The following is a 27,411-nucleotide window of genomic DNA, read 5'->3' as shown; positions in this document are numbered from 1 at the left end:
CAGCTCCTTCAAGTAAAGCCAGCACAACATGGGGTCAAAATCAAGACTTTGATTGAAAACTCATAATTTTACATGAAAGCCCCAGGTGTTTAAATAGGGACTCACCTAAAACTGAAAATTTTTTGTGAGCATAATATCATTCGGGGCTTCTCAGGTGGCACTGGTGGTAAAAGAACTGACCTGCCAATGCAGGAGACGTAAGAAACATGGGTTCGATCCCTGGGTTGGGAAGATCCCCTGGAGAAGGAAATGGCAGCTCACTCCAGTATTCTTGCCTGGAGAAGCCCATGGACAGAGAAAGCCTGGCGGGCTACAGTCCATGGGGTCACCAAGAGTTGGACACGACTGAAGCAACTCAGCACGTATAATAGCATTCTGTGACATTCCCACCAGAGATGCAGAGTTGGGATTGAACCGTGGGGACACTTGAGGCTGCTGGCACCGGCGGCAGTCTACAGGACAGCCAACCTGTGACCTTCACAGGGGCCAAGGTCGTGGAGTTCAAAGGAAAACCAAGGCTCAGAGAGAATAAAACCTCAGGACAGCTGAGTGTGATGCTGGGTTGTGTCCTGCTAGTAAAAGATGTTGTGGAAACCAATGCAGAGACCGAGCGGGGTCAGATGTGTCCTGTTATTTCCTGATTTTACAGAGACTTGAAAGTCCTGGTTGGCAGGAAATACACAGAAAAGTGTCCGAGGTTGTTGGTCTGCTCCCAAATAATTTAAGTAAAAAAAAAAAGTCTGGTTACTCTACCTGCATCTTCTTTGTAAACATAAGACAATTTCAAAATTTTAAAAATATGGATGTTTATAAAAAGATAGGATCAAGCCAAGTATTTCCGTGGGTTTGTTTGATGCCCAGGCTCCTGGTTTTTAGCTCCTGGTGGAAGCAGCTGCTGCTGCTACTACTTCTCCTATGAATTTGTCCCTTAGGACTGAACACAGAGATGTACCACTTATGTGTCTGCTATATACTTCATGTGAGACAGAGTTACAGGGAAAGTTTTATAAAATGATCTTTGGCTTTAACACAAGAGTAAAACCATCACCCACCAAGAGAGAATCTGGCTTCTTGCAGACCTGGTCCACGGCTGGCTCTGGCCCATAGGCTGTGTGCCCAGGGGACCCTATCTGGGCCGTTTCCCCAACTGCGCAAGGGCCTGGGACTGGCTCCCCTTACAGGCTGCTGGAGAATGCAAAGGAGTGGGACCGTGTCGGGAGAGGTGCCCTTGCTGAGCAAAGGCAGCCTGTTCCACCCACGAGGGATCTTTAGTCCATCTGGTCTGGTCTGATGGGCAAAGAGCCCTTCCGGGTCCAGAGACCAGATGGCGGACAGATGGATGTGGGATGTGGCCTGGCTTGGCTCAGCCAACACAGGGCCAGGCCTGGAGACTGCCTGCCTGCCTGTGGCATCATGCCTACCCATGTGTCCTGGGATGGCCCTGAGCTGACCTCTGCTACCTGGGCGCAGGTAGGGGAGGAACCGGGTAGCTGCAGGAGCCTGCACTGTTTTCTGAAAATGGGAACATTTCTGCCTCTCCCTAGAGCTGGGGCTGGCAACTTCCCATGACATTGGGAGTGGATCCCAACGCCTTACAGCAGCCTGCAAGCCCCGGACAAAGACTGCCCCTGCCCTCCTGAGCTCCCACTCTCCTCTGGAAAATCTCTGGCCAAAGGATGGAGTGTCTTCTGTTGGAGCATGCCCATCTCACCCCCTAGATGTGTGCACCTACCCTTCCCCCACACCCCAGCCGGACTCTGGACTCTTCTCTCTCATCTCAGCACAACCAACTCCTCCTCCCTTGGTTTCTGCTCATCCCCCTGCTCTGGGAGGCCTTTCTGGAACCCCCTGGAAAGCAGCGGTTCACAAACTTGCCTGTGCTTCACACTTAGAGAATGGGGGTAGGGTAACACATGGCCAGCCCTGCCCCCCAGCCTTCTGATCAGCAGGTAAAGGCAGGCTGGAGAATCTGTGTTTCTGCTGGTTCTAGGTGATTCCTATGCTTCCAGCTGGGCGCCCGGCCTGGAGATACCTGCTCTAAAGCAGTCCCTGCAGGGTCTCTTCAGGCTATCTTACGCCCTGATGCTCACCCCCACCTACTTATCCTCTTCCCGACCAACCCCGTTTTTGCCAGAGGTGTTTGCCTCTCTCTAGTCCCAGGAAAGAGATGTTAGTGATTCGTCTAGACCAGAGGTTCTCAGGCCAAGTGCTCTACGCTGGGGCATCTATGGCTGCTGCAGGGATGGGCAAAGAACATCCTGCTCCCACAGCTATGCACCCCCAGGAAAAGTCACTCCCTGCCAGTGAGAGCAGGCAGGCAGCCAGGGCTTCAGGAAAAGGTCCCCTGCAGGGCGAAGGGTACAGCTCGCACTCTCTGCCTCTCTGGGTGGGACTCGCGGCTGCCATCCTGGATAAGGAGCTATGGGGCAGAGGAGCAACGGGATGGAGCAGAGTCCCTGGATTGGCCAGCCAAGCCACCAACCCACACTTCCTGTTGGGCCACGTCCTGGGGTACACAGGGTGGCATATGGCATCCCAGGTGCCTCACCCAAGAACCTGTCTCGTTCTGCACGTCCCGTACTGACAGCAGTACTTGCACGTGCAAGTAGGCACTAAATCCATCAGGGAGGGCCAGGCCAACGTGCCAGAACCTCAGGTTCTGAGACCTGACCCAGCCTGACCCCTGCCTGCTGGCAGGAGGTGCATGTCCCTGAACCGGGCCTCAACTTTTCCACCTGTGAAATGGGTGTAACAACCTGGGATGGTCATGGAGGAGTCAAGGAGGTACTGGGCAGGAAGGTGTTGGTGACCACTACACAGGCATTTCTGGAGGCCCCTCCCACCCCACTCCAGAGTGCTGGTGGTCTGCGGTCAGGGCTGCAAGAGTCCTTCCAAACCCAGAGGCTGCCCACTCTCCACCCGCCTGGGTGCATCAGGGAGCCAAGTCGGAGCAGTTACCAAGCAGGAAGAGGTCGTGTTTGTTTGAAATGCGTCACAAGACCACCACGGCCCCAGCTTGGGGACGCACCTGTGTGTGGCGAGGCTGCCTTCATCAAGGCAACCAGCAGGCCCACAGGGACCAGGAGAGGAAGCCCCAAGGGTGGGCGGAAGCACCAGGGGCGGCAGTGCGGTCCGGTGATGGGGAGGGGGTGCCCGTGGAACTCCTGGGCTGCCCTTTCCAGGGCCTGGAGAGCCGAGGGCCCCGAGGCCTGATGTAACACCCCCACCCCTGCCCATTCCTGTCAATCCCCGTGAGATATTAATCTTCTGTTAATTTCCGTGAGATGCCGTCACTCACAGGCTGAAAAGACAGCTCCGGCCCCCATCAGGGCCGTGGCGAAGTCTTTCCAGCTCACAGCCCATAGTCAAGGCCAGGCGGGCGCTACCCCCGCATCCACAGCCCGAGGAGCAGCGCCCTCTGCTGGTCTCTGCCAGAGCTAGGGAGGCTGCAGCCGGTGACCTCGGCCCGGGAATAGGGGGCGCCCGTCCCCACCCGCGAGGCGGGGTTCGCTCTGCTGCCGCACTTGCCTAGGGTGCTGGAGGGGCGGGCACCAGTCCTTGCACTTCGTAGCTCCGGGCCCTGGCCAGAAGGCCAGCACCGAATGTCACAGCGTCAGGGCCTTTGCCGATGTCCACAGGAAGCTTAGCAGCCCTGCCAGCAGTGGGCCCACGGCCCGCGGGGCAGGGGCGGCGAGGGAGGTGCAGGAGCAGACTTCGTAGGCGTCCTCCGAGCGACTATGGTCGCGCTGTCCTGGCCGCGCGTGGGCCCCGGCCTCTCCATCCATGCCCTCGGGGTCGGCGGGTAGGTCTCTGCAGACCAGCCAGTCCCGGGCGGTGGACTGCGGGTACCCGGGCGCCACCTCCAGCTCGCCGTCCAGCACCTTCCAGTACTCCTTGCCGCGGAAGAAGTAGGCGGCACCTAGGGGAGAAGAGAGCGGGCACCTGAGCTCCAGCTGCTGCAGCACGCGGGATTCAGGCTAGACAGCCGGAGGACCGGGAGCGGAGAGCTGTGGGGCCAGTAGAGAAGATGCAAAATGTCTTAGGTGAGAGTCAAGAGTCTTTCTCTCAGCTAGCTCATCGGTGGGCATTCAGAACCTTAAGGGGTCTGGGAAAGCTCACGGAGCCGCCTGGAGGCAGGGGCATGAATGAAGTAACCCCCCCCCCCTTTTTTTTTCCTTCTTCCCCTACTGGATATTTACTGAGAGCCTAGTAGTATGTGCCAGACTCTTCTAGATGCTGGGGACATTGCTTTGAAAATAGAACACAAGCTGCCGGTGTAGGACTTATGCTGAAGCTGAAACTCCAATACTTTGGCCACCTGATGTGAAGATCTAATTCATTAGAAAAGACCCTGATTCTGGGAAAAGATTGAAGGCAGGAAGGAAAAGGGTACGACAGAGGATGATATGGTTGGATGGCATCACCGGCTCAATGGACATGAGTCTGAGTAAACTCTGGGAGTTGGCGATGGGCAGGGAGGTCTGGCGTGCTGCAGTCCATGGGGTTGCAGAGTCGGACACGACTAAGCGACTGAACTAACTGCCCTTGTAGGAAGGTGGTGTACTTCCTGGTGGTGCAGGCAGGGGGCGCTGCAAGGACGTTTGCGAGAAGGACTGAGGTGGGTGGGGGAGGAGCCGCGTGGGTATGAGGGGAAAAAGTGTTCCAGGAGGAAGCACCGCAGGTGCAAAGGCCTTGGGGTGTGTGCCTGCGTGCTTGCGTGTCTGTGTGGCAGCAAGAGGTGAGGATGCTACGGCTGGAAGAGTGACGGGGGCAAGGAAGGGATGAGGGGAGAGGTGAAAAGCGCCAGAGGAGTAGGCCAGGGGGGTCCTGGGGAGGTCTGTGGCCAAGGAGGCGGGGCAGGCGCACCCCTGCATCCCCACTCCCCAAGTGGGGAGGCTGAGGCTGCCAGGGATTCGCCCTTGCCCGGCTCACCGTCGGACCAGCGCATGGCGTCGTCGAGCGTGCTGGGGACGCCCCTCCACGGGGGGCTCTGGGCCGGGTGGCCGGGGTCCATGCGGCGTGTGTGCTCATCGTAGCGCCAGTACAGCTGGTCCTTAAAGAAATAAGTCTTGTCATTGTGGGCCCAGGAGAAGGCGGCATCGACGCCGCCAGACGGGAGGCCGAAGTCCGAGACAGGCCGCGGGTATCCTTCCTCTACGTTATTGTCCTTAAACACCCAGTATCTGTCTCCTGAGGGGGTGAGAGAAAGAGCCGTGGGCCGGGGCTCGCCCAGCCCTCCAGGCGGGGGCCCCAGCCCTTGCTCCTCCCGCGGGCGGACACCCCAATGTGCGCGCGCCCCTGAGATTCACCGAGCACCTGCTGTGAGCCGGGCTGGGGTCCCACACCTGCAGCAGCCAGAGGATGTGGGGTCTGATAAGGCAGCCACATCACAGATGGGGGTCCCCACCCCCACCCGGAGAAGCCATTTTGGTCTGCGGGGTCTCCTTCAGTTCTGCGGTGAGGTGGGTATGTTCATGGGCAGGAAGGGCACTGGGTCAAGGCCCAACTGGACCTGGTTGGGTGCAGCCTTGTCTGACTACACAGAAGCAGAGAAATCACCAAGAACTTCAAATCTGTTTGTACAACTTTCCAAAAATGGTGTGATTAAGATGCTTGTTGGGTATATCCTGGGCTTTGAGCTCTAGAAACATCCTTAGCTATTCTGCCACAGAAGGGTGGAAATGTGAGAAATACGTTTGAGTAGGTGTTGTCATGTCCCCCTACCCCCACTCAGGTTTAGCAAAAATTAGCCCAGTTATTTAGAAAACAGTTGGAAAAAAAAAAAAAAGCAAAACATAAAAACATCCTTGGCCGGATAAAGGCCTGGAATAAACAGTTCTCTAAAGAAGATAATCAGATGGTCAGTAAGCAGCACAGGAGAAAATGTGCCTCTGACATCACTAATCACCAGGGACATGCACGTCAAAACGTGAGATACCGCCTCGTACTCACTAGCGCGGCCATTATCAACCTCCCCCCTCCACACCTAGAAAATAACAAGAGTAGCTGAGGATGTGGGGAAACTGGGCACTGCTGGTGGGAATGTAAAATGGTGCAGCTGCTGTGGGAAAGCCTGGCAGTTCCTCAAAGAATTAAACATGGAATTAGTACCGGATCCAGTAACCCCACCCCTGGAAAGACACACAAAGGAGCTGAAAGCAGGTTCTCCAAGAGCTGTCTGTACACTCATGGTTGTTCACAATAGCTAAGAGGTGAGAACAACCCAAGTGTCCATCAACAGGTGATAAACAAGACGTGGTCCATCCATACAACGGAACATTCACTGTGTCGTGTACACGCTCGGTCCTGTCCGACTCTGTGACCCCATGGACTGGAGCCCACCAGGCTCCTCTGTCCATGGGATTTCCCAGGCAAGAATACTGGAGTGGGTTGCCATTTCCTCCTTCAGGACAATGTAATTTTACTCAGCCTTAAAAAAAAAGAAGGGCGTTTCTGACACATGCTACAACATGGATGAACCTTGGAGAAATCACCAAGAACTTCAAATCTGTTTGTACAACTTTCCAAAAATGGTGTGATTTTTGGAAACCTTGGAGGACCTTATGCTCAGTGAAATGAGCCGATCACAGAAGGGCAAATCCCGTATGGTTCCACTGTGTGAGGTCCCTAGAGTGATCAAATCCATGGAGACAGAAAGTCAGGTGGTGGGTGCCAGGGGCTGGGAGAGGGAGATGGGGAGATAGTGTTTACGGGGGACAGAGTTTCAGCTAGCTTTGCAAGATGAAGAAGCTGTAGAGATGGATGGTGGTGACAGTTGGACATAGGGTGAATGTATTTAATGCTCCTGAACTGTACATTTAAAAGTGGTTAAGACAGTAAATTTTACATTATGTGTTTTTTTTAACCACAATTAAAAATAATTTCTAAAAAATCCTCTGTCAGAGACTGAAAACCACTGAAGGAAAGGATGGCCCAGCTGCAGAAAGGGCCCCATACAAACAATGAAAAGGGCTGTGAGTTTTTCCTCCAAGTGGGCGCCTGGCGTGGGTGACCTGGACAGGGCAGCCTGACCTGCTGCAGCTGACTCTGCCAGGCAAATGCACAGGCCCCAAGCGCCCACACTGTCTTACGTTTCAGGACAGAGCTATGGTTTCTCATGGGGACCTCCTGAGTTTTAAATGCTGAGAAATAATCCAAATTATTTAGAAGATGCCAGGCAGGTCCCACCACCATGACTGTAGCTTGCCTTAGGCATCCAGGTTGGGAGACAGTGATTCCACTGTTGGGGGTGGTGGTGGCGCCAGGGTGGGTGTGAAGCAGGTGAACTCGGGCCCCATTCAAGGGAGGCCAGGCTGAAGAGGCTTGATCAGGGCAGCAGGATGCCTTCACTCTGGGGAGCTACAGATCCCCAAAACACACCTGTATGTGCGCACAGCCATGCATATGAGATGGAGGAAGGCTCAGAGCCCTGAAGTGCCCACAGAATTGGCAGGGTTTGGTCTCCTGCTGCAGGCAGGCACCCTGCCTTTGCCCCTCAAAGACAGCATGCTCCCCAGGAACAGAAACTGTGCCTCCCCAGCCCAGCCCAAGAGAGGGGGTGTTAGAAGGTGAAGTGATGCCGCTCCTCCAGTGGACCTGTCACCCTAAACTGAGACTAGGGAGCTGGGCCTGGGCCAGGGAGGTCCTCAGTTTCCTCTCTGCACTTAGAATAAATCTAGCCTGACACCCATGGCTCCTCGGGTGTTACCCTGACCTGCATCGCCTCCCCTGAATCTTCATCCTTCACTCTGCTCCAGCCTCACCACTCTCTTCTAAGGTCTTTCAATCAGCAAGACTGTTTCTGCCTCAGGGCTTTTGCACTGGCAGTTCCCTCTGCCTGGAATGCTGTTCCCTCAGGTCTTCTGAAATTAACTTCCTTATTGCTTGTGGGCGCTTACTGTGTCCCCCCACTCCCCAGAATGAGGGCAGGGATATATCTGTGTTTCGCTCACTGCATGCCTGCAGTGCCTACCTCAGTGCAGGGCACACAGCAGGTGCTCAATAAATACAAATTGGCTGAGTGCACAAAATAATGAGCTGCTCTCTGCCCTGAGCTCTAGATCCACAGGACCAGTGCTCCTGGGCAGATGCAAGCTTGGGGGTCCTAGAGAGTGAGGGCTGCGGTCCCCCGGTCAGCGATGCCTGGCAGGCACCCGGGTAGGGGCCCGCCCACCTTTGAAGAAGACGATCTTGTGGTCACTGGTGCGCTCGTACACGGCGTCCACGCTGTCCAGGTGCAGCGGCAGGCCCCGCCAGAAACGGTGCACCTGTGCCGGCTGCAGCGACACCAGGTGGCGGTCCCGGGTCAGCCGCCAGAAGTACTTGCCTGGGGGACACAGTGGGTGGGGCTGCAGGTGGCCGGTCTGGGGCCCAGGGTGGACCCGGTCTTCCGTCCACCGGCCGCTGGACCCCACGAGGGTTACCTTTAAAGAAGAAGGCCTCGCCGCGGATCTGGGCCACCGCGTCAAAGTGGGCGCTGCATCTGTGGGGCATGTCCTTCCTGGGCCTGGGGGCAGAGAGAGAGGGCAGGGCAGGGCAGGGAGGCAGCCCCACTCTGAGCTGAGCCGCCCTGGGGAGCTAGGCTGCACAAGGCCACCAGGATGAGCCTCTTCCAAGGACCCCCTCATCCCGCATCACCGCCTGCAGGCTCACCGACTGCAGTAGTTTAGTCAAGAGAGAAAAGTGGGTGTAAACAAGTCTTATTCTGGCCCTTCAGGTGGCGAAGATGGATCACTGGGTGAGAGCGTCAGGGAGCACAGCAGGCACCTTCAATGCTGCCAGAGAAGCATCGGGAAGCAGCCGGGCGCTTTCTATGGAAACGCTGAGCATACTTGCTGGGTCCTCCAATTCTGAGTCTGCAGCTCAGCCCACTGACAGCACTCACAGCAACATCATTTGTGAGGATAAAAGATCAGGAACTTAAAAAACAGGGCAGGGCAGGGGACTTCTCTGGCAGTCCAGTGGTTAGGAATCTGTGCTTCCTAACTGCAAGGGCTCCGGGTTCAATCTGTGGCTGGGGAACTAAGATCCCACACGCCGTGCAGTGTGGCCAAGAAAATAAAAAAATAAAAAATAAAACAGGCACATGCACACCATCATGCGGCTCAAGCTCAGAGAATCAGGTGTCTTCACAGACACAGAGGCCTCCATGGGCCCTGGGGCCAGAGGCGTGGTGCAGACCAGCACTCGAGCGTCCCACTGGGTTCACATGTGTATGTCTACATGCTTAACTTTCTTAGACGCGTGTAGAATCTCTCTGGAAGGACACGCACATCCACAATTACGTGTCCTGGGGAGAGGGCTTGTCCATCAGCGGTGAGGACTAACTTTTCACCGCGGGTACTTTTTGTGCCTCTGGAGCCGTGTACACTGACAAGTGCTACTTATTCAATAAGTAAGTGCAATGAAGAACAATAACAACACAAGATAAAGCAACAGCTGTTGATCTCAGTGGAAATTCACCACGGACAGCTGAGTGAGAAAAGCATAAAAACATTCCACTCTTAGAAAACCAAAACGAACCACGGAAGCCTAAATACATATTCTGTTTGTGTGTTTCGTGTGAGCGTGAAGTGGGCAGAGAGGCTGTGAGGGTGGAGGTGGGGGGTGGATGAGGATGGCCCCTGCAGATTCGGTGGCATTTGTTCCATCGGGGTGGGGTTGGGGTGGGGGTGAGCGTAGGTGGGCTCTGGCTGCTGCTTTTACTACTGAGCGAGACGAATCCGAGGCTGGGCCTTAAGACAGGCAGCTGTCGCCTGGCCTCTGGCACTGCCAACCCTCCAGACGCTCCCTTGGGACACCCACTGTAGGAGTCCAGGCTCCAGCACAGGCCACAGAGGAGTGCCCAGCTGAGTCAGCCCAGCCCAGGCACCAGACCACAGTCAAGATGCCCCCAGAGGATTCTAGTCCCCAGTAGATGCTCCCAACACTGTGGAGCTAACCAGCACCCTGTGCCCTGTCCAAATTCTGACCCACAGAATCCATGAGCCTACCGACATGGTGGTGGTTTGATGCCACAAGGCAGGGCTGTTTGTTACACAGCCATAGATGACTGTGACAAAGGGGGAGAGGGAATCGTGGGTTTGAAAGTAATGCCTCTGCACAGTTCTGGGCTGGGCGGCTAGTTGTCCCTTCTGTTAGGGGAGGCACACTGACTGAAACCGCCCACCCGGGCCAGGCACCACAGTAACCATGTGTGTGAGTTAGTTTATGATAGGAGGTCCCGGTAAGGAACATGGAACTAATGAGCCACCACCAACTGGAAGAGTTTGGAAAAGGTCAGAAGGTGACACCACGTGTCCTACCACCTCCCAAGACCCTTCTCACTGCGTCCATTACGGCTGAGCAATGCACGCGCCACCAGCAAGGCCTCTGAGTCAGAATGATTGCCCAAAGACAACCTGGAAACTAACCCCGTGACCATAAAACCCGAGACTGGGAGCCACACGGCAGAGGAATTCTCCTGGGTCCCCTGGCCCTTCTGTTCTCTGCCCAGGCTCCCCTTCCCAATAAAGTCTCTTGCTTTGCCAGCATGTGTGTCTCCTCAGACAGTTCATTTCCAGGTGTTAGACACGAGCCCACTTTTGGGCTCTGGAAGGGGTCCCCCTTCCTGTAACACTTCCAGTTCTGTCCATAAGAAAAGAAACCATTTCTCAGAGTTCAGCAGGCCCAGATGACCCTGGAGCTCAGGACTCTAAGCCACTGCTGGGAGTGGTGCTGGCTGCAGAGTGGAGACAGGGGCCCATGGCTTACGGGGTGCTGGATCGATTGTCAGGGGGCTCTGGCAGGAGGGGTGGCTCCTCAGACTCTGGGGTGTCCGGCTGAGCCGTGGGGGACACCGACTCCCGCACGCCTGTGGAGACAAGGAGGTTGCATTGAACCTGGCATGCCCGCCTCCCTGTAGACCCCACCACCCTTTCTGGAGCTGCCAGGATGGAATCGAGGCCACCGGGTGGGCAGGCACTGCGCCTGCACTGAGTCAGGAACTGGAGTGTGGTGGTGAGCAGGACAGGGGAGATGCCCACCCCCCAACCCAAGCCTGAGCATCGAGATGCATGAGCAGAAGGCATGGGTGCCTTGATGACTTAAAACAAGTGTTTCAGAAAACAAGTATTAAACAAAATGCACATGAATGTGCATAGCAACATTATTCATCATGGCCAAAAGGTGGAAACAACCCCAATGTCCATCAGCAGAAGAATGGATAAATAAAATTATTCAGCCGTAAAAAGGAGGGAATTACTGATGCACGCTATGACGGGGATGACCCTTGAAAACACATGCTGAGTGAAAGCAGCCAGACACAAAAGGCCACTCATTGCAGGATTCCATTTATGTGAACTGTCCAGAGAGGCAAATCCATGGAGACAGAAAGGAGCTGAGTATTTGCCAGGGGCTGGGCAGAGACTGCTAATGGGGGGGCAGGAGGGGGGTGGGAGGATGAAAAAGTTCTAGAGGTGGATAGAAATGATGCTTGAACAACACTGTTAATGTGCCAAATGTCACTGAATAGTTTGCTCTAGAGTGGTAAAAATGGTAAATTTTACTACAGTTAGGGAGGGAGGTTCAAGAGGGAGGGGACAGAGGTGCACCTATGGCTAATTCATGTTGACGTATGGCAGAAATGAAACCAGTATCGCAAAGCAATTATCCTGCAATTAAAAAATAAATAAATTCAAGGAAAAAAAGTCCACAGACGTCAAAGGCAGCAGTGAAGCAGGGCAGGGGCCTGGGTGGAGGGGAGGGGCTGCAACGGGGCATAAAGCGAGGCTGACCATCCCCACCCAGGTGAGAGGCTCCGCCCCAGGCTTTAAGGGAACTGCTCTGGCCGCTGTGGTGGGGTGAGGGGCCCAGTGTGAAGACGGGGAGGTGGGGGAGGGCCCATCACTGCCCCACCCAGGCTCCTGTCAGCTCCCAGGACGGGCTTCCTTCTGCCACATTTCCTGAGGTGACCCCTGGCTCTGGGCCAGTCCTGGCTTAGCTCTCCCATCTCTAAGTAGGGGTGCAGTATGGACTCCACAGCTTGTAAAGACTGGATGACTTAGTACATGTAAGTGCTTTGCGGGGGCCCTGGGTCACTGTCAATGTCAGCTGTCACAACCTGAAACCCCCTGGGGGTTGAACGTGGGATCTTGCCCGGGGGGGTCTGAGACAAGCTCTGTGAAAAGCCCCTGGTGACAGAATCACCTGTTTATTCATTCCACACATACTGAGGGGCAGCCAGTATGTGCAGGTCCTGGATGCTGGGCACATAGCGAAGATAGAACCAGCCCTCCTCCGTGGGGTTCCGGGCTCTGGGGGTCCCCAGCATTGCTGTCCCCATCCCCCGGTGACCCATGCTGGCTCTTGGGGGGAGGGCTCACCGTACAGCTGCCAGACGCGCACCCTGTCCTCATAGGGGAGCCCGTAGCGCAGTGGGTCACCCACTGGGCCCTGGTAGTACGGCTGCATGATGGAGCGCGTGGCTGCCACGTGGCTCAGCCCGATGGCGTGGCCAAACTCGTGGACAGCCACCGCAAACAGGTCCATGCCGTGGGCATCTGGGGACACAGGAGCCAGTGAGTCAGGGGAGGGGCTTCCAGCTCCTGCTGGGCCACCAGGACGGGACTTGTGGGGTGGGATGTGATGGGCCCGCCAGGATGGTTGTGGAGAAGGCCCCAGTCCTGGACAGAGGGGTTCTGTGGAGTCACTCAGGTTCTTAGGAGGCTCGATGGGATCTTCAGGGGCGTCTCAGGCCCTGACGTCTCTTGGTCTCTCCACCCAACGTGTGCCACTCATAGCTTCCATAGGATCCCAGCTGGTTCCTCCAGCTGGTATGGGCTCCTCAGCCTGACATAGAGACCACCCTCTCAAGGGTCCCTACCTCCCCTGTCTGTAGTCATGCCCTGTGCCACTTGGCTCTGATCCTCCTCCCACCTTGAACCTGGGGGCCTGCAACTTCTTTGGCCAGTGGGACTTAGCAGAAGTGGTGATGTGCCCAGGCCTGCCAAGGCCTTGCAAGTTCCCACTCCATCTTGGAAGTGGAGACCAGGATGAGGACAAGCTGGGCTCACAGAGTCACATCCCAGCCAGGGCTGGCCAGGCAGGCTGCCCGTGCCAGAGACGGCTGGTGAGATCAGCCTGGACGAGGACCACAGCACTGTCCTCCTGAGTTGGACAGGTGCCCACGGCTTTAGGCTGGGGGCGGGGCCTGGCTCGGGGGAGGCCATGCGGTTTCCAGTGCTGGGGCACTGGTGTGACTCCCTACACCATCATGGGTCAATTGGGGGTCGGAGGGTGATGCAGGGTCTCTGGGTCTGCCCTGGACACACCTGAGGAGCGGAATGTCCAAGCCTCATCGTCGTCGAAGTGGGTGTCCCCTGCGGTGTGGTGGTCGCCCGGGAAGAAGGCGTGGGCCACCGTGCCGCCTGGGCCGTCGAAGGGGTAGCGGTCGTTGTGGTCGGCCGTGGAGAAGTCGATCTGGATGTCAGCGGCGCTGCCAGCCACCTCGTGGAAGTTCAGGGGTGTGATGTCGCTCCAGACTTTGAGTGCGTAGTGCATGAGCGCCCGCACTGTGTCGCGGCCCAGGGGCGAATCCCGCGGGAACGTGCGGACCCTGGGGTGGGCGGGGTCAGAGCCCGGGGTCAGGCCGCAGGGACAGGCCCAGCGCCCCCGCCCAGGCTGCAGTGCACTCCTGGGAACATTCTGCCTCGAGTGGGGCACCGGGGACCTGATTTGGAAATGGGATTTGCAGATGTCATCAGGGCAAGGATGGAGATGAGGTCATCCAGGATTAGGGTGGCCCGGTGGCTCAGACGGTAAAGAATCTGCCTGCAATATGGGAGACCTGGGTTCAATCCCTGGATTAGGAAGAACTCCTGGAGAAGGGCATGGCAACCCACTCCAGTATTCTTGCCTGGAGAATCCCATGGACAGAGGAGCCTGGTGAGCTACAGTCCGTGGGGTTGCAAAGAGTCGGACACGACTGAGTGACTAACACCTTCACTTTCTGTATCCAGTGAGTGTCCTTATAAGGGACAAAAGGGGACACAGACATCAAAGGAGGCTGTGTGGAGACGGAAGCAGGGATTGGAGCCATGGACCCAGAGCTGCCTGCAGCATGTGGATAGAGGCCAGGCCGGACTCTCCCTCATAGCCCCTCCAAGGGACCACCCTGCCACCCCTGGATCTCAGGCTTCTGATCTCCAGAAGCAAGAGGACAAAATCCTGTCTCTTCAGCCTTGGTTTGCAAGTGTTCATTTTGGCTGCCCAGACCCCAGGAAAGCCCTGCCCACCTCCATGACAGGTTCCTCTTGTTCCACTTGGTCAGGGCTGGAGCCTGGCGTCTCCTTCGAGCCAGGGCCACGGCCGGGAGGTCAGGGAGGGAACATCGAGGGGTTTTCATCAGCGCCAGGGTGGCCTCATCTGCGGGGTGGGCGGGCAGGCAGAGGTCAGGAGTCTGGCCCCATGCACACTCACCCCCAAGCGGGCATTCCCAGCAGCTCCCTGAGAACGGGCTCCAAGCCCCAGTCCGGTCCCCTTAGCTCCCTGCCCAAGGTCTGGGGGGACGAGGCCTGGGTCTCCAGCTGCATCAGGCCCCACTGCCAGGAGTGTGTCCACAGACAGGGTGGGGGCTGCCCAAGCATTTACTAATGTATGGCAGGGGCCCCAAGCAATCAGAGGGGGCACAACCCCAACTGGGACCATTGCCAAGGCTTCCTGACTCTCACAGGACACACAGCCCAATGGCTCTGTGTGTGACACATGTGTCTGGGGATAGACATGTTTTGATCAGCCAGCCCTACTGAGAGTCTTTACAAAATTGGAATTTGTTGTCAAAATGTAAAAAGTGGAGCATTGCACACACATCCCAGATTTATGGTTTCCCTTGGAAAGTGGGGAGTTTTGACAGCACAGGGCTGCCCCCCATCCCTGATGGGGCAAGGCTTAATTGGGCCTGGGTGGCCAGAACTGACTCCCACACCTGGTCTGCCTGGCCCATGGCATAGAGTTTGAGATCCGCTATAAGTGTGGAAATGGGGTCTGGGCACAGCTGGCACACTCACCCACTGCCATGCGCACACTGGGGATGATGATGGGGAGGGGAGGGGGATGATGGAGGACCCCCAGGCAGCAAGAATCCTCCCCCCTGTCCCAGGACAGCAAGGTAGGCTGCAGGGGTACTTGGGAGAAGCCAGGTTGGCACCCATCTCCCATTGAACCCCGAGGACTGACCTAGGACGCCAGTAGCCTCCAGGCCTCCGAACTGCTGCATGGCCACGATGGCCTTGGACAGCTCCTCTGGTGTCTGCAGCTGTCCCGTTTCGGGGTCTGCTGGGGGTAGGTAGCCAAACCTGCTCAGCCACTCCTGCGGGCAGAGAGCAGAGTGAGGGGTGGGAGATGGGGATTCAGCCACCTGAAGAGCCATGGCCTGGGGCCCCATTGCTGTAAGGGGCAGGCCTTTCCCAGCTCAGCTCACACTCTAGCCCCTGCCCACTAGCCCACAGGGTCTCTCTTGCTTTTTCCTTAAATTTCTTTACAGAAGGCTGCAGAAGTGTCTTGATAAACTTGATGCCCCTTAGATGGGATGGGCTTCAGCAGTGCCCAACCTGTACAACTGTTCATGGCAGCCTGCCCCACCTCCCTCCTCCTGAGACAGCAAAATGCCCAAGGGACACTTACAAAATTGAAATTTTTAAAAGGTTATTTAACATCATGAGTGCCAAATTCAGGCTTTGAGCTGGCAGTGAGGCAGCGGTTCAGGACCTAAGCTCTGAAACCCACACTGAGAAGGGCAATGGGCTCAGAAACCAGTTTTAAGAATCTGGTCATGTGCTGTGGATGCACAGAAGTTAAGGGCCAGGCTGCCTGGGTTCAAATCCTACCTAGCCCCCTCCTCACTGTGCAACTGAGGCAAGTCAGTGCTCTCTCTAGGCTGTTTCCTCACCTGTGGAAGTAAGGATGAGTTAGAACGTGGAAACCCTTAGGTCAGCACCTGACACAGGCACCCTCCACGTAAAGGACGTGTGGTGCTGGTTGTCAGGGGACACTCCGCAAAGTGCCCCGGGGGGAACCCCTGAGCCAAGCAGGAAGCAGGAACAGGGGCAACCCTTTATGCCACGGACACACATAGAACCCCCTTCCCTGGCCCAGTCACCTTTACCATCTGGGGGGACAGGGAGGCACTGATGCCATCCATGGGGACCCCCTGGGGGGCTGCTGTTTCTTCAAAGGCAAATGGTGCAGGCGCCCACTTCCTAAGCTGGGTGACAACCCCTTGAAAAGCACTCAGCCACGTGGACGCAGTGCCAGGGGGCAGGCTCACCAGCCAGTCTGGGGAAGACCCATGTGTGGCTGGAAGGCAGGGTTCTGGCGATTCTCTGAGCTCCACTCCCTTCCAGACCAGGCTTTAAGAGAGGTACTGACTCTCAGGTCTCCTTTTTCTTTTTCTGCTCTATTCATTTACACCACCTACAGGGCCTCCAGGAAGCTGGTGAGTACACAGCTCCTGCCTATCGACTCCTTGCCTCGGGGATTTATGCCCCCCCCACCTCCAAGGGCCCGGCAGGTGCTTAGTGGGAGGGGGTCCAAACTCTGGGAATGCCTAGGAGCCTCAACTGACCAGGAATGTCCTCAATTATTTGCATATAATTTGCATACACCTGCAGAGAACCAGCCGGATTCCCCCCTCACTCCCCACCCCTGCTTTCTAGGAAACACTGAGTCCTTGCTGGGGTTCTCTCTGTTCCTTGACTTCCTCCCTAACTTCTGGGGGCCTCCAAGAATGTGCCCAACTGGGGGACACAGGAGGCCCCTCTCAGGTCTGGGAGCCCCTATTAGGTTGTCGGGCAGGACAGTGAACAGCAACCACAGGCTGCTCCCAGTGGACACACCCGAGTGACATCCTGTGCTCAGACGAGTAGGCGGAAAGGCTCAATCTCCACTCTGGGCTCTGCCCTCTGTGGTGCTGGTGCCTCCGCACCCCCGAGGACCGTCTTTTGGGAGGACCTCCCTTCACTTTACTTCAAACACATTAAAATGCAACCCAGGGGCTTTCCTGCCAACGCAGCAGACTCGGGTTTTATCCCTGATCTGGGAGGATCCCACATGCTGTGGAGCAATGAAGCCTGTGTGCCACAACTACTGAGCCCGCATGGCACAAGCACCGAGGCCCATGCACCCCAGAGCCCCAGCTCTGCAGCAAGAGATGGCACCGCGATGAGAAGCCCATGCACGGCAACTAGAGAGAAGCCCCTGCTCAACGTTCCTAGAGGAAAGCTCGCACAGCAACGAAGACCTAGCACAGCCAAAAATAAATAAATAAATAATAAAATTATTTAAAAAATGCATCCCATCATTTATCAACAAGATTTACTGAGCGAGTCTCATGGCTAATCACTGGGCCCTGGAAACGCCCAAGAGAGCATTTCATGTTTCAGATGTGTATTTTTATTCACATAACTAAACAACAGAAAATAACACAACACTGTAAATCAACTATGGGCATGTGTGCATGCTAAGTTGCTTCAGTTGTGTCCAACTCTGTGCGACCCTATGGACTGTGGCCTCGCCAGGCTCCTCCATCTATGGGATTCTCTAGGCAAGAATACTGGAGTGGGTTGCCATGCCCTCCTCGAGGAGATCTTCCCAACCCAGGGATCGAACCTGCCTCTCTTACATCTCCTGTATTGGCAGCCAGGTTCTTTACCACTAGTACCATCTGGGAAGCCCAAATCAACTATACTCCAATAAAAATAATAAAAAAAGACAGATGTGTATTTGTGGCTACACATTTTTGGGGACAATTTTTTTTAAGATATTTAAAAATCTTGATTCTGCCATTTTCCTTCTCAAAGTCAGAAAACACACACACATTTTGCAGCTCTTTGTTAACACTGCAGGCCTGAGCTAAAGAGCTGGGGGCCATTCAGCACCGCGAGGCTGCCTCCTCCAGGAAGTCCTCCAGAGTTTCCTTAGATAGTACATGATGCTAGGTGAGGATGCTGGCCCCATTTCCCCTACCAGGTAATGATTTATTCAGGTGGGAGCTTTTCCCCACCCAGGCCAGTTGCTTTGGGCAGGCTGGGGCTGAGACACCCTGGGAGGACCACCCACCTCCCAACTGTTACACTATACGTTGGGATAACAGCTGGGTGTCTGACCCAAGCAGCCCCCTGCTCCCAGCCCTCCCAGGGCTCCATGAGGGTTACAAAGGAGTGGCTTCCTCTGGTCTTGCGAGCCTTGCTGGGAGGCCATGCACATTTTTGGACTTTAGGCCTCAAGAGTACTTCAGGTGGTTTGGAAATATTTGAGAACGTTGCAAAGCAGGAGGTTTTAGCTGGGGGTCTGAGTGGCCGGGCTCTGTGCCCACTTGCAGACCAAGGGCAGGACTGGGGCACGTGCTGCCCTTGGACAGGCACTGCTCTGGCCGTGATCAGCAGCTGCTGGTACCTGCCCAGACTCCGGAGCACTGCCATTTGTGGCCCCTGCTGGCTGCAAGAGCATGAGAGCATGCTGATGGGATCGGGGGCGCTGGTGGGAGGGAGGGGTCCCCACCCTTCCCCTCCCCCTGCCCACAGGCTTGGGCTCAGCTGGCCCACCTGCCCCCAGTGCGGCCACTCCCCCATCACAAAGGCTGTCCCCTCTCTTCACACCCTCACCTCACCTCACCTCACCTCCTCCCCTTGGCCCGCACAGAGCTGGCGGGCTTCTGCATTAATTCCTGGACTAGCTGGAATAGGCGGAGAAGGCAATGGCACCCCACTCCAGTACTCTTGCCTGGAAAATCCCATGGGCAGAGGAGCCTGTAGGCTGCAGTCCATGGGGTCGCGAAGAGTCAGACACGACTGAGCGACTTCACTTTCACTTTTCACTTTCATGCACTGGAGAAGGAAATGGCAACCCACTCCAGTGTTCTTGCCTGGAGAATCCCAGGGACGGGGGAGCCTGGTGGGCTGCCGTCTATGGGGTCGCACAGAGTCGGACATGACTGAAGTGACTTAGCAGCAGCAGCAGCTGGAATGGGGGCTGGGAACAACTCTCAGCTCAAGGGGGTTGGCGGGTGGTGGGGGCCATTGGAGGGGGTGGGGGGCATTGGGGGTGAAATCCTCAGGAGATGTGTGACAACAAGGCAAACCTCTGGTGGGTTTAGGGGGAGGCTGCTGGTCCTGAAGAGCCCATGGGGACCCCAGCTCAGCCCTGAGCCATCCTGTTCTCCCCTGTTCAGTGGAGACACGTGTCCACACAAGAAGCCCCCATCGCTGCTGGAAAGGAACAGCTCTGGAGCCCAGGGAGGGAGGGGATGTCTAAAAACTCCTTTCTCTGTCTCTCTCCCTCTCAACTTGCCAGCTCATCCCAATCTTCAGGGGAGACAAAAATTCCCGAATGGCTGGGGTTTAATTTTTTTTTCCTGGTAGTTAGTACAGGCTGGAACATCAGAGGGGAAACAGGCTGAGAACTTAACCTCAGAGCTGAGGTCCCTGCACAGGGCAAAGGCTGCCAAACGCCCTGCCTAGGCCTCCCCTGGAGCCACTGCAGCCCCTCTTCCTGCCCCTTCCACGGTAGTGCCCGTGGAACATCAGCCCCTGGGGTGGGGGCCCAGACCTCCTGTCCACCCAGCTGTCTCCAGTCCCGCCCTTTGCCCCCTAATACCTACAGAGCCTGTGGGTCGCCTGGGCCAGCCCCTTCCTGCGCTCACCCACTTGTCCTCCCTCTGTCACCACGGCGACCGTGTCTCCAGGGCAACCAGGCTGTGTGGGCAGAGGGTGAACTTTCCAGAAGGCCAAGAGGAGGGGGGAGGGGTGGGAGGGGGAGCCCCAAACTTGCAGGGGCCGCTTCATCATGGGTAATCCCTAACAGCCAAGGACGTGCTCTCTTCCTCCTCCCTGCCAGGGCCCCTGTGAGCTGAGCCATTACTGCAGATGGGGAAACTGAGGCCCAGAGATGTCAGTGCTCTACTCAAGGCACTGGCAGGGGGTGGGGTGTTGGCCCCTCCTACAAACCAGACGAAGTCACCTACCATGCTTCACATGGCTTTCCCAACCCCCTAGCCCCCGCCTGCTTGGTTTTATTTTTCTCTGTATTGTTTATCACTAACGATGTTTTAACACACACACCACAAAACTCCCTCCTGACCTCATCAGAGTCACAGGCAAGTGGGCCATCGCCCCCACAAAGAGGCCTCGTGTTTATGTCCTGACAGTCCCTCCGCCCAGCGGGTCAGCCTTCAACCCATGGCCCTAGCGCTAGCTCCCGGGGAACTCGGTAAACCAACCTGCCATGGATGGCTGGAATGGAGGGTGAGGGAAGGCCTTGCTGTAATGTGTGTGGATGGTGCCAGTAAACAAGAGGCGCTTACTTTGTGCAGTGCCTCCTTAGGTCCTCCCCCAGCCCTGGCCTGGCCACTGTTGCCCCATTTTCAGGTGGGGAAATGGAGGTGCAGAAGGGTTTGCCCTGTGTGACGGCAGTGGGACCAGGATGGGAGTGAAGCGAGCTGACCCCAGGACACCCGTCCATGGGCTGTGAGGGGCCTGGGGCCAGTGGGGACCATGGGGCCAGACGGCTGAACTGTCCGGCACCCACTTCATGCTCTGTCACTGACTGGAGTCCGCCAGCCTCATGGGGGTATGCAGAGTGGGTGTCATTGGTCTCAGGGCACCGACGAGGAAACAGAGGCCAGGGCAGTGCAGACACCGCCACAGCATCAGGGACAATGGAGGTGGGCGGGCAGCGGCTTCAGAGCACCCACCCCCAGACCCAAATAATAACAGACCCTCAGCACCCACTGAGTGCTGCCACCTCTGACCTTCACCCACTCATCTGCCACCCACACACCGCCCACCTAGATGCAGCTGCGGAAATGGCCCTTGGTCACATGGTGTGGCTCTGGCTTGAGTCTGTGTGTGACCCCCTTGGATGTCCAGCCGATAAAGACCCAGAGAGAAAGGACCTGGGGGCCCCCCAGCAGGGTGAGAATTCCTCCGGGGGCTGCTTATGGTTGGGATGATCCCTCATCCCAGCATCTTCCCCATGGGGATGCTCCCAGGCCCCCATCGGACAGTCCATCCATCCATTGGACACCCTCATTGAGGGCTCCCTGTGCCAGATGTTGGGGGGATGGCGAAGACCTGGGGAGATCCCACCCTGCCGTCCACCCAGGAGGGACAGTCTCGTAGGAAAGACCAACACTAAACATGTGAAAAATAGGTGTCACGGTGATAACTATGATAAGTGATCCTAATGAGCAATGATTATTGAGTTATGTTCACAGCAGCTGTAGGGGGAAACTGTGAGGACATGGGTGTGCGGTCCGTGGGGGTCAATTCACGTTTGGCACACAGCAGGTGCTCAATAAATAAAGAACTGCTGCAATGATCTTATCAGGTCAGATCAGTCTCTCAGTCGTGTCCAACTCTTTGCGACCCCATGAATCGCAGCACGCCAGGCCTCCCTGTCCATCACCAACTCCTGGAGTTCACTGAGACTCACGTCCATTGAGTCAGTGATGCCATCCAGCCATCTCATCCTCTGTCGTCCCCTTCTCCTCCCGCCCCCAATCCCTCCCAGCATCAGAGTCTTTTCCAATGAGTCAACTCTTCGTATGAGGTGGCCAAAGTACTGAAGTTTCAGCTTCAGCATCATTCTTTCCAAAGAAATCCCAGGGCTGATCTCCTTCAGAATGGACTGGTTGGATTTCCTTGCAGTCCAAGGGACTCTCAAGAGTCTTCTCCAACACCACAGTTCAAAAGCATCAATTCTTCGGCACTCAGCCTTCTTCACAGTCCAACTCACACATCCATACATGACCACAGGAAAAACCATAGCCTTGACTAGGCGAACCTTTGTTGGCAAAGTAATGTCTCTGCTTTTGAATATGCTATCTAGGTTGGTCATAACTTTCCTTCCAAGGAGTAAGCGTCTTTTAATTTCATGGCTGCAGTCACCATCTGTAGTGATTTTGGAGCCCAGAAAAATAAAGTCTGACACTGTTTCCACTGTTTCCCCATCTATTTCCCATGAAGTGGTGGGACCGGATGCCATGATCTTCGTTTTCTGAATGTTGAGCTTTAAGCCAACTTTTTCACTCTCCACTTTCACTTTCATCAAGAGGCTTTTTAGTTCCTCTTCACTTTCTGCCATAAGGGTGGTGTCATCTGCATATCTGAGGTTATTGATATTTCTCCCGGCAATCTTGATTCCAGCTTGTGCTTCTTCCAGCCCAGCATTTCTCATGATGTACTCTGCATATAAGTTAAATAAACAGGGTGACAATATACAGCCTTGACGAACGAACTCCTTTTCCTATTTGGAACCAGTCTATTGTTCCATGTCCAGTTCTAACTGTTGCTTCCTGACCTGTATACAAATTTCTCAAGAGGCAGATCAGGTGGTCTGGTATTCCCATCTCTTTCAGAATTTTCCACAGTTTCTTGTGATCCACACAGTCAAAGACTTTGGCATAGTCAATAAAGCAGAAATAGATGTTTTTCTGGAACTCTCTTGCTTTTTCTATGATCCAGCGGATGTTGGCAATTTGATCTCTGGTTCCTCTGCCTTTTCTAAAACCAGCTTGAACATCAGGAAGTTCACGGTTCACATATTGCTGAAGCCTGGCTTGGAGAATTTTGAGCATTACTTTACTAGTGTGTGAGATGAGTGCAATTGTGTGGTAGTTTGAGCATTCTTTGGCATTGCCTTTCTTTGGGATTGGAATAGGGGCTATTATTATGCCCATTTTACAGATGAGGAAACTGAGGGGCAGAGAGGTCAGGACACTTGCTCACAGTCACACAGCACAGGACAGAGCTGGGAAGGGAACCCAGGCTCCTGGGCTTCAGGGCCTATTTCCAGGCACCCTGTGCTAATAGAAGTAAGACAGCGTGGAGGGGCTCCTTAAACGGGTGATTGGTGGGGTGGCGTTGGGCAGAGCCCTGAAAGGTGAGGAGCTGGCTAGGTGATGAGCCGAGATAAAAATTCACGGCAGTGGGAACAGCCAGTGCAAAGGCCCCGTGGTTGGAACCAGTGTGGGAAGTTCAGGAAACAGAAAGGAGCTGGTGGGACTGGGGTACAGAGAGAAGAGAGGGTGGAGAAGTGGACGAGTAGGCCAGGTAAGGAGCGGAAGTGAGGTTGGCATCCTGCCCAGACCACAGTCCTTCCCTCATGAAAGCAGTATGGTGTCTGGAAGGGACCCAGAGGGCTGTGAGCTAGTGTGTGACAGATGTGTCTGTCACCCTTCACGTGCACAGCACAGACTCTGCACCTGGAGTGTGTCACTGGAAGCTCTGAGCCACCGTTAACCAAGAGGCAAAAACCACGTGGTGCACTCAGAGCACCCTCGGAAACCCTCAGGAAGGCACTGCGTTGGCGAGCACCCTGGTGAGCCCCTAACTGCTCCCCAGCCTTCCCCCCATTTCCACACTCCCCTTCAGTGTGTGAAGGCAGTTTACTTCCCACAAGATGCTGTTGTGAGCGATTCAGGGGCATCGGTCAGGTAATATCCCAACTGTTCTGTTCTCATGGCCCCATTTTACAGATAAGGAGACTGAGGCCCAGCATAGATTTCCCCCCAGACTGGTAGGCAGCAGCCTGAGACCCTCGCCCAGAGGCTAGTTCCAGAGCTCTTGAAAGAGCAATGACATTTCCTCAGTGGCCAGGCTGGTCACCGGCCTGTTTAGTCAGAGTCCACACTCCCAGGGCTCAGACCACAGGCGTCCAGCGTGGTTGTGCCCACACCACATGGGCCCCTATGAAAGTGCCACAAAGACTTCTCAGTCATTCAGATGCCCAGGGCAATGAGTGTCCGGGAAATGAACTCACTTGTTGACAACATGCCTGCAGGGTGGGAATGGTGAGGGGGGGTCGGGGAGGGGACCAGCTGGGTCCTAAGACCTTCACATTTAAATTCAAGCTCTGGAGGGGTGGGCGGGAGACCTGGGAGCTGAGGCTCTCTCCCTGCAGCTCAGGGAGACTGCCCTTGTCCCCTTGGGTTGGGTTCCCTGACTGCACCGAGAGAAATATTCCTGGCTCCAAACCAGGTCTGAGGCAGATTCTGAGCAAGTGCCCACAGGCTTGCCTGGGTGCTGGTACTGAGAAGCAGGGACCCAGAGGCCACTGGCTGAGGCCAGGGTGATGGTGTCACCCCCTCCGCACCCCTGCAGGGGGGACAGGTGCTCACAGGTGTTCCAGCCCCTGCCCAGCCCCTGGGCCACTGGGGGAGGGCCCTGCTGATTCTTGGCCACCCTTACATGTTCTCAGACACAAACCATAGTCAGAACCAAAAGAACTGCTGACACGTGTGGTGTGAGGCACGAGAGCTCATAGACTTTGTTGCTGAGATAGAAACCCGAGAACAAACTTTAGAGGTGTGTGCTCAGTTGCTAAGTCATGTCTGACTCTGCAACCCCATGGACTGTAGCCTGCCAGGCTCCTCCTCTGTCCATGAGATTTTCCACGCAAGGATACTGGAACGGGTTGTCATTTCCTTCTTCAGGGGATCTTCCCAACCCAGGAATCAAAACCGCGTCTCCTGCATTGGCAGTCAGATTCTTTACCACTGAGCCACCAGGGAAGCCCAAACTTTAGAGGACTGGTCGGCAAATCTGTCAACTCGTGACATGTTCCGTGCATGCTTGTCATCAGGCTCCCGCAGGGCTGAGCCCCTCACATACTCACGCTGCAGTAACTGAGCGTTCTGGCCGCTCCTGACTATGGTGAAATATTAGGAACAGCCGGCACGTCTGGGCCGGGGTCTGGCTAACAGATGTCAGTCACATCCATGTAGTGAAATGCGATGGGTGGACAGAAAGAACCAGGCAGATAAATGTGTTCCAATACCGACCGTTACCCAAGACAGACTGGGAAGTGAAAACAGCAGGGCACACAGCAGTGGACAGCAGGTTGTCATCCATAGAAATAAGGGGCTGAGGCCCCATGCCCTTCTATGCGCCCAGACAACCTCTGGAAGAATGCTTAGGAAATGAGGGAGACGATCGCCCCTGTGGACCCTTCTATATGGCCTGAATATTTTGCCGTGGATATTACTTACTCAGAAATAAAATAATGAAAACGGGCCCAGAAGGACTTGCGGCTCAGCCGACAACCCCAGGAGGGCATGGGGCTCTTTTGTCCCGCTCCACCGCGGCCTGAAACCCTGCTGTTGGGCCCGCGCAGCGGGCCTCAATCCGGTGCTTTGTTTTCCTCTGATGCTCCGGCGGTGGCTGGGCCAGGGAGCCCCTCCCGGGGGCAGCCAGCGCTTGAGAGACCCGCTGGGCACGGCTCTGTCTGGCAGAAGCTGGGTCACACTTACAAAGGGGCCCTTCTCCTCACTGGCAGCCCTAGACCTGAATATCCAGAGTCAGTGGGCCCCCGGGGGCGGTCTGTAGAGGGTGGGTAGAAAGGAGTTCCCCCCTCCTCCTTGCAAATCCCTGCTGGTCTTCCTGCACCTCTGGGTCTGATGCACTGAGGTGTCATTCCCCAGAAGACCACCAGAGACCGCCCTCTGCTCGCAAATTGGGGGCAGGATGCAGGAAGGTTTCTCCCACACCAGCCTGGAAGAGACCTGGCCTTCCCCTGGTGGGGGTCTCTCCCGGGAGGGGCAGCAACCTCTGCTCTTTATCAGATGGGTCGGATGCCAAGGCCCTGCAGTCTCTGGGGCTCCAGACTGAGGGGCCACATTCCCTGCCTAGTGCCTCCCACAGGGTGTGGGGCCGGGGGACCTCCTGGTGCCGGGGAAGCCAGAGGAGCAGACAGAGGAGGAGGCATGGAGGTGCAAACCGGGAGGAATGTACCTGACCCGCTCCCTCTGGGTGGGCATCGAGAAACTTCACAACAGCACTGGGTCTGATAAATGAACTCGACTGGGCCAGGAGCTCCATGTCCTGATAGTGGGGGCCTGATCCCCAGTAACCCTCAAAGCTGGAAGGTGAGAGCCTGGTTCTACTGCCACCCAGCCCAGACCTAGAGGTTTGATGCCCTCAGAGCCTGCACCCCAAGAGGGGATTCAGGACACCCCAAGCCCCAGAGCAAAGGGGTAAAGGCACCTGAATTTCAGAGCAGTTTGGCTGGGAGTAAGAGGCTCTGGGGTCACGGACTGTGGCTGTGCCCTCCCAGATGGCTGCAGGGGGGCTGGGGCAGCTGGGTGGGAGTGGCCAGAGACTGTTCCTCACCCAGAACCTGTGGCCAAGTCCTGCCAACCAGGGCTGTGGATGCCCCCCAAATGCTTGCACTGGCCTGAAATCCACCTAGAGCTTGAGAATGCTAATAGCCTGGGAGAGGAGCCCTGCCAGCACCCTTCTAAGAGACTGCCGAGGGCCAGGTGCAGAGGCAGGGAGCCCAAGTGAGGGCAACTGCAGGGCGGAAGCCTCAGAAGGAATCTGCTTAATCCATCGGCCCCCATGTGCCCACGCCCGGCCTCCCCGGGCTTGGGGGTGGAGACCCATAAAGTGTGATCTAAATCTTCCAAGTCCCAAGGAGGAGGCTCCAAGCCTGGCGGACTGAACGGGGGAGGGGATGTGGGACGAGGCAACTGCGCAGCCCCTCGGTATGGTTTCCAATCCAGTGGGACACAGCTGATACTGGGTGGGGGGAAGCGCAGGATAAGGTGGTGGGGCTACATCCGAGCCTGCGAATTGGAGGGGGGCACCTCATCAGGTCCAGGACGGTGACAAGGGTGGCAAGGCAAGGCTGGCCGTCCTGGGGGTAGAAGGGAACAGGAAATAGGGCTAAGATCCATGCCTAGTGGAGGGTTGGGGGGTCGGTTCCCTTGTTCCTCAACATCCTCAACGGAGCAAACTCGAAACCACCAGCTTTGCGGGGCGCCCACACTCCGCAGCTCCGTCCTTTTCTCCGTTGTGGGTGCGCACCTCCCACCCCCGCCACTCCCACTGGGAACGCACGCGGGACGCCCAGCTCTGGGCGGCTGCGACTGCTGTCCCATCCGCCTCAGGGGCCTCTTTGGGGCTGCACGTAGTCGGGAACAGGGCTCCGGCCAGGTAAGCCGCCAACCTCCGCGGGTTCCTGCGACTGCGGCGGGCTCCCAGCGCACGCAGCCTAGGAGGGATCCAGCGCGCCTCTCCCAGATCCGCGTTAGACACTCAGCCTACGACCCAGCCTCAGCTTTCCCGCCCAGGAAATGGGTCCAGGGCGTCCGGGTTCCCGTAGGCGCCAAGGCGCCCTGATAGGGTCTCCCCGGGCCGCGGGAGCCCGCCTCCCGGCCGCACACTCACCACTCCTAGGCTGAGGTCCTCCGTGTGGGGCGCGGGCGCGGCGCAGCCCCCACCGGCGGCCAGCGCGAGCAGCAGCAGCGGCAGCGGCGGGACCCCGGCCCGGGGAAACGGCGGGCCGGGTCCCCGGGCGGCGCGGCGCCGCATCGCGCTCAAAGGGCGGGCGGCGCAGCGGTGGCAGTCCCCCGCGCCCGTGCGCCCAGCGCCCGCGCCC

General features: G+C 56.4%; 1 protein-coding gene across 2 annotated transcripts; it reads right to left on the bottom strand.

The window, feature by feature from the left end:
- Positions 1-949: 949 nt before the first annotated feature.
- Positions 950-27,411, bottom strand: MMP17 (matrix metallopeptidase 17). Of its 2 annotated transcripts, XM_070386346.1 has the most exons (10): positions 27,201-27,411; positions 15,214-15,346; positions 14,274-14,403; positions 13,311-13,594; positions 12,363-12,539; positions 10,753-10,852; positions 8,424-8,506; positions 8,174-8,326; positions 4,933-5,190; positions 950-3,919 (listed from the first exon to the last, which is right to left on the bottom strand). In XM_070386346.1, exons 1-10 carry the CDS (start codon positions 27,342-27,344, stop codon positions 3,606-3,608), a joined length of 1,776 nt encoding a protein of 591 aa, XP_070242447.1. In that variant the 5' UTR covers positions 27,345-27,411; the 3' UTR covers positions 950-3,605. The 2 variants fall into 2 exon arrangements, with proteins under 2 accessions (XP_070242447.1, XP_070242448.1); XM_070386347.1 differs by lacking the exon at positions 12,363-12,539.

Source organism: Bos mutus, chromosome 17 (assembly GCF_027580195.1).
Source record: "Bos mutus isolate GX-2022 chromosome 17, NWIPB_WYAK_1.1, whole genome shotgun sequence".
NCBI classification, from domain to species: Eukaryota; Metazoa; Chordata; class Mammalia; order Artiodactyla; family Bovidae; genus Bos; species Bos mutus.
This window is presented reverse-complemented; position numbering and strand designations above follow the sequence as displayed.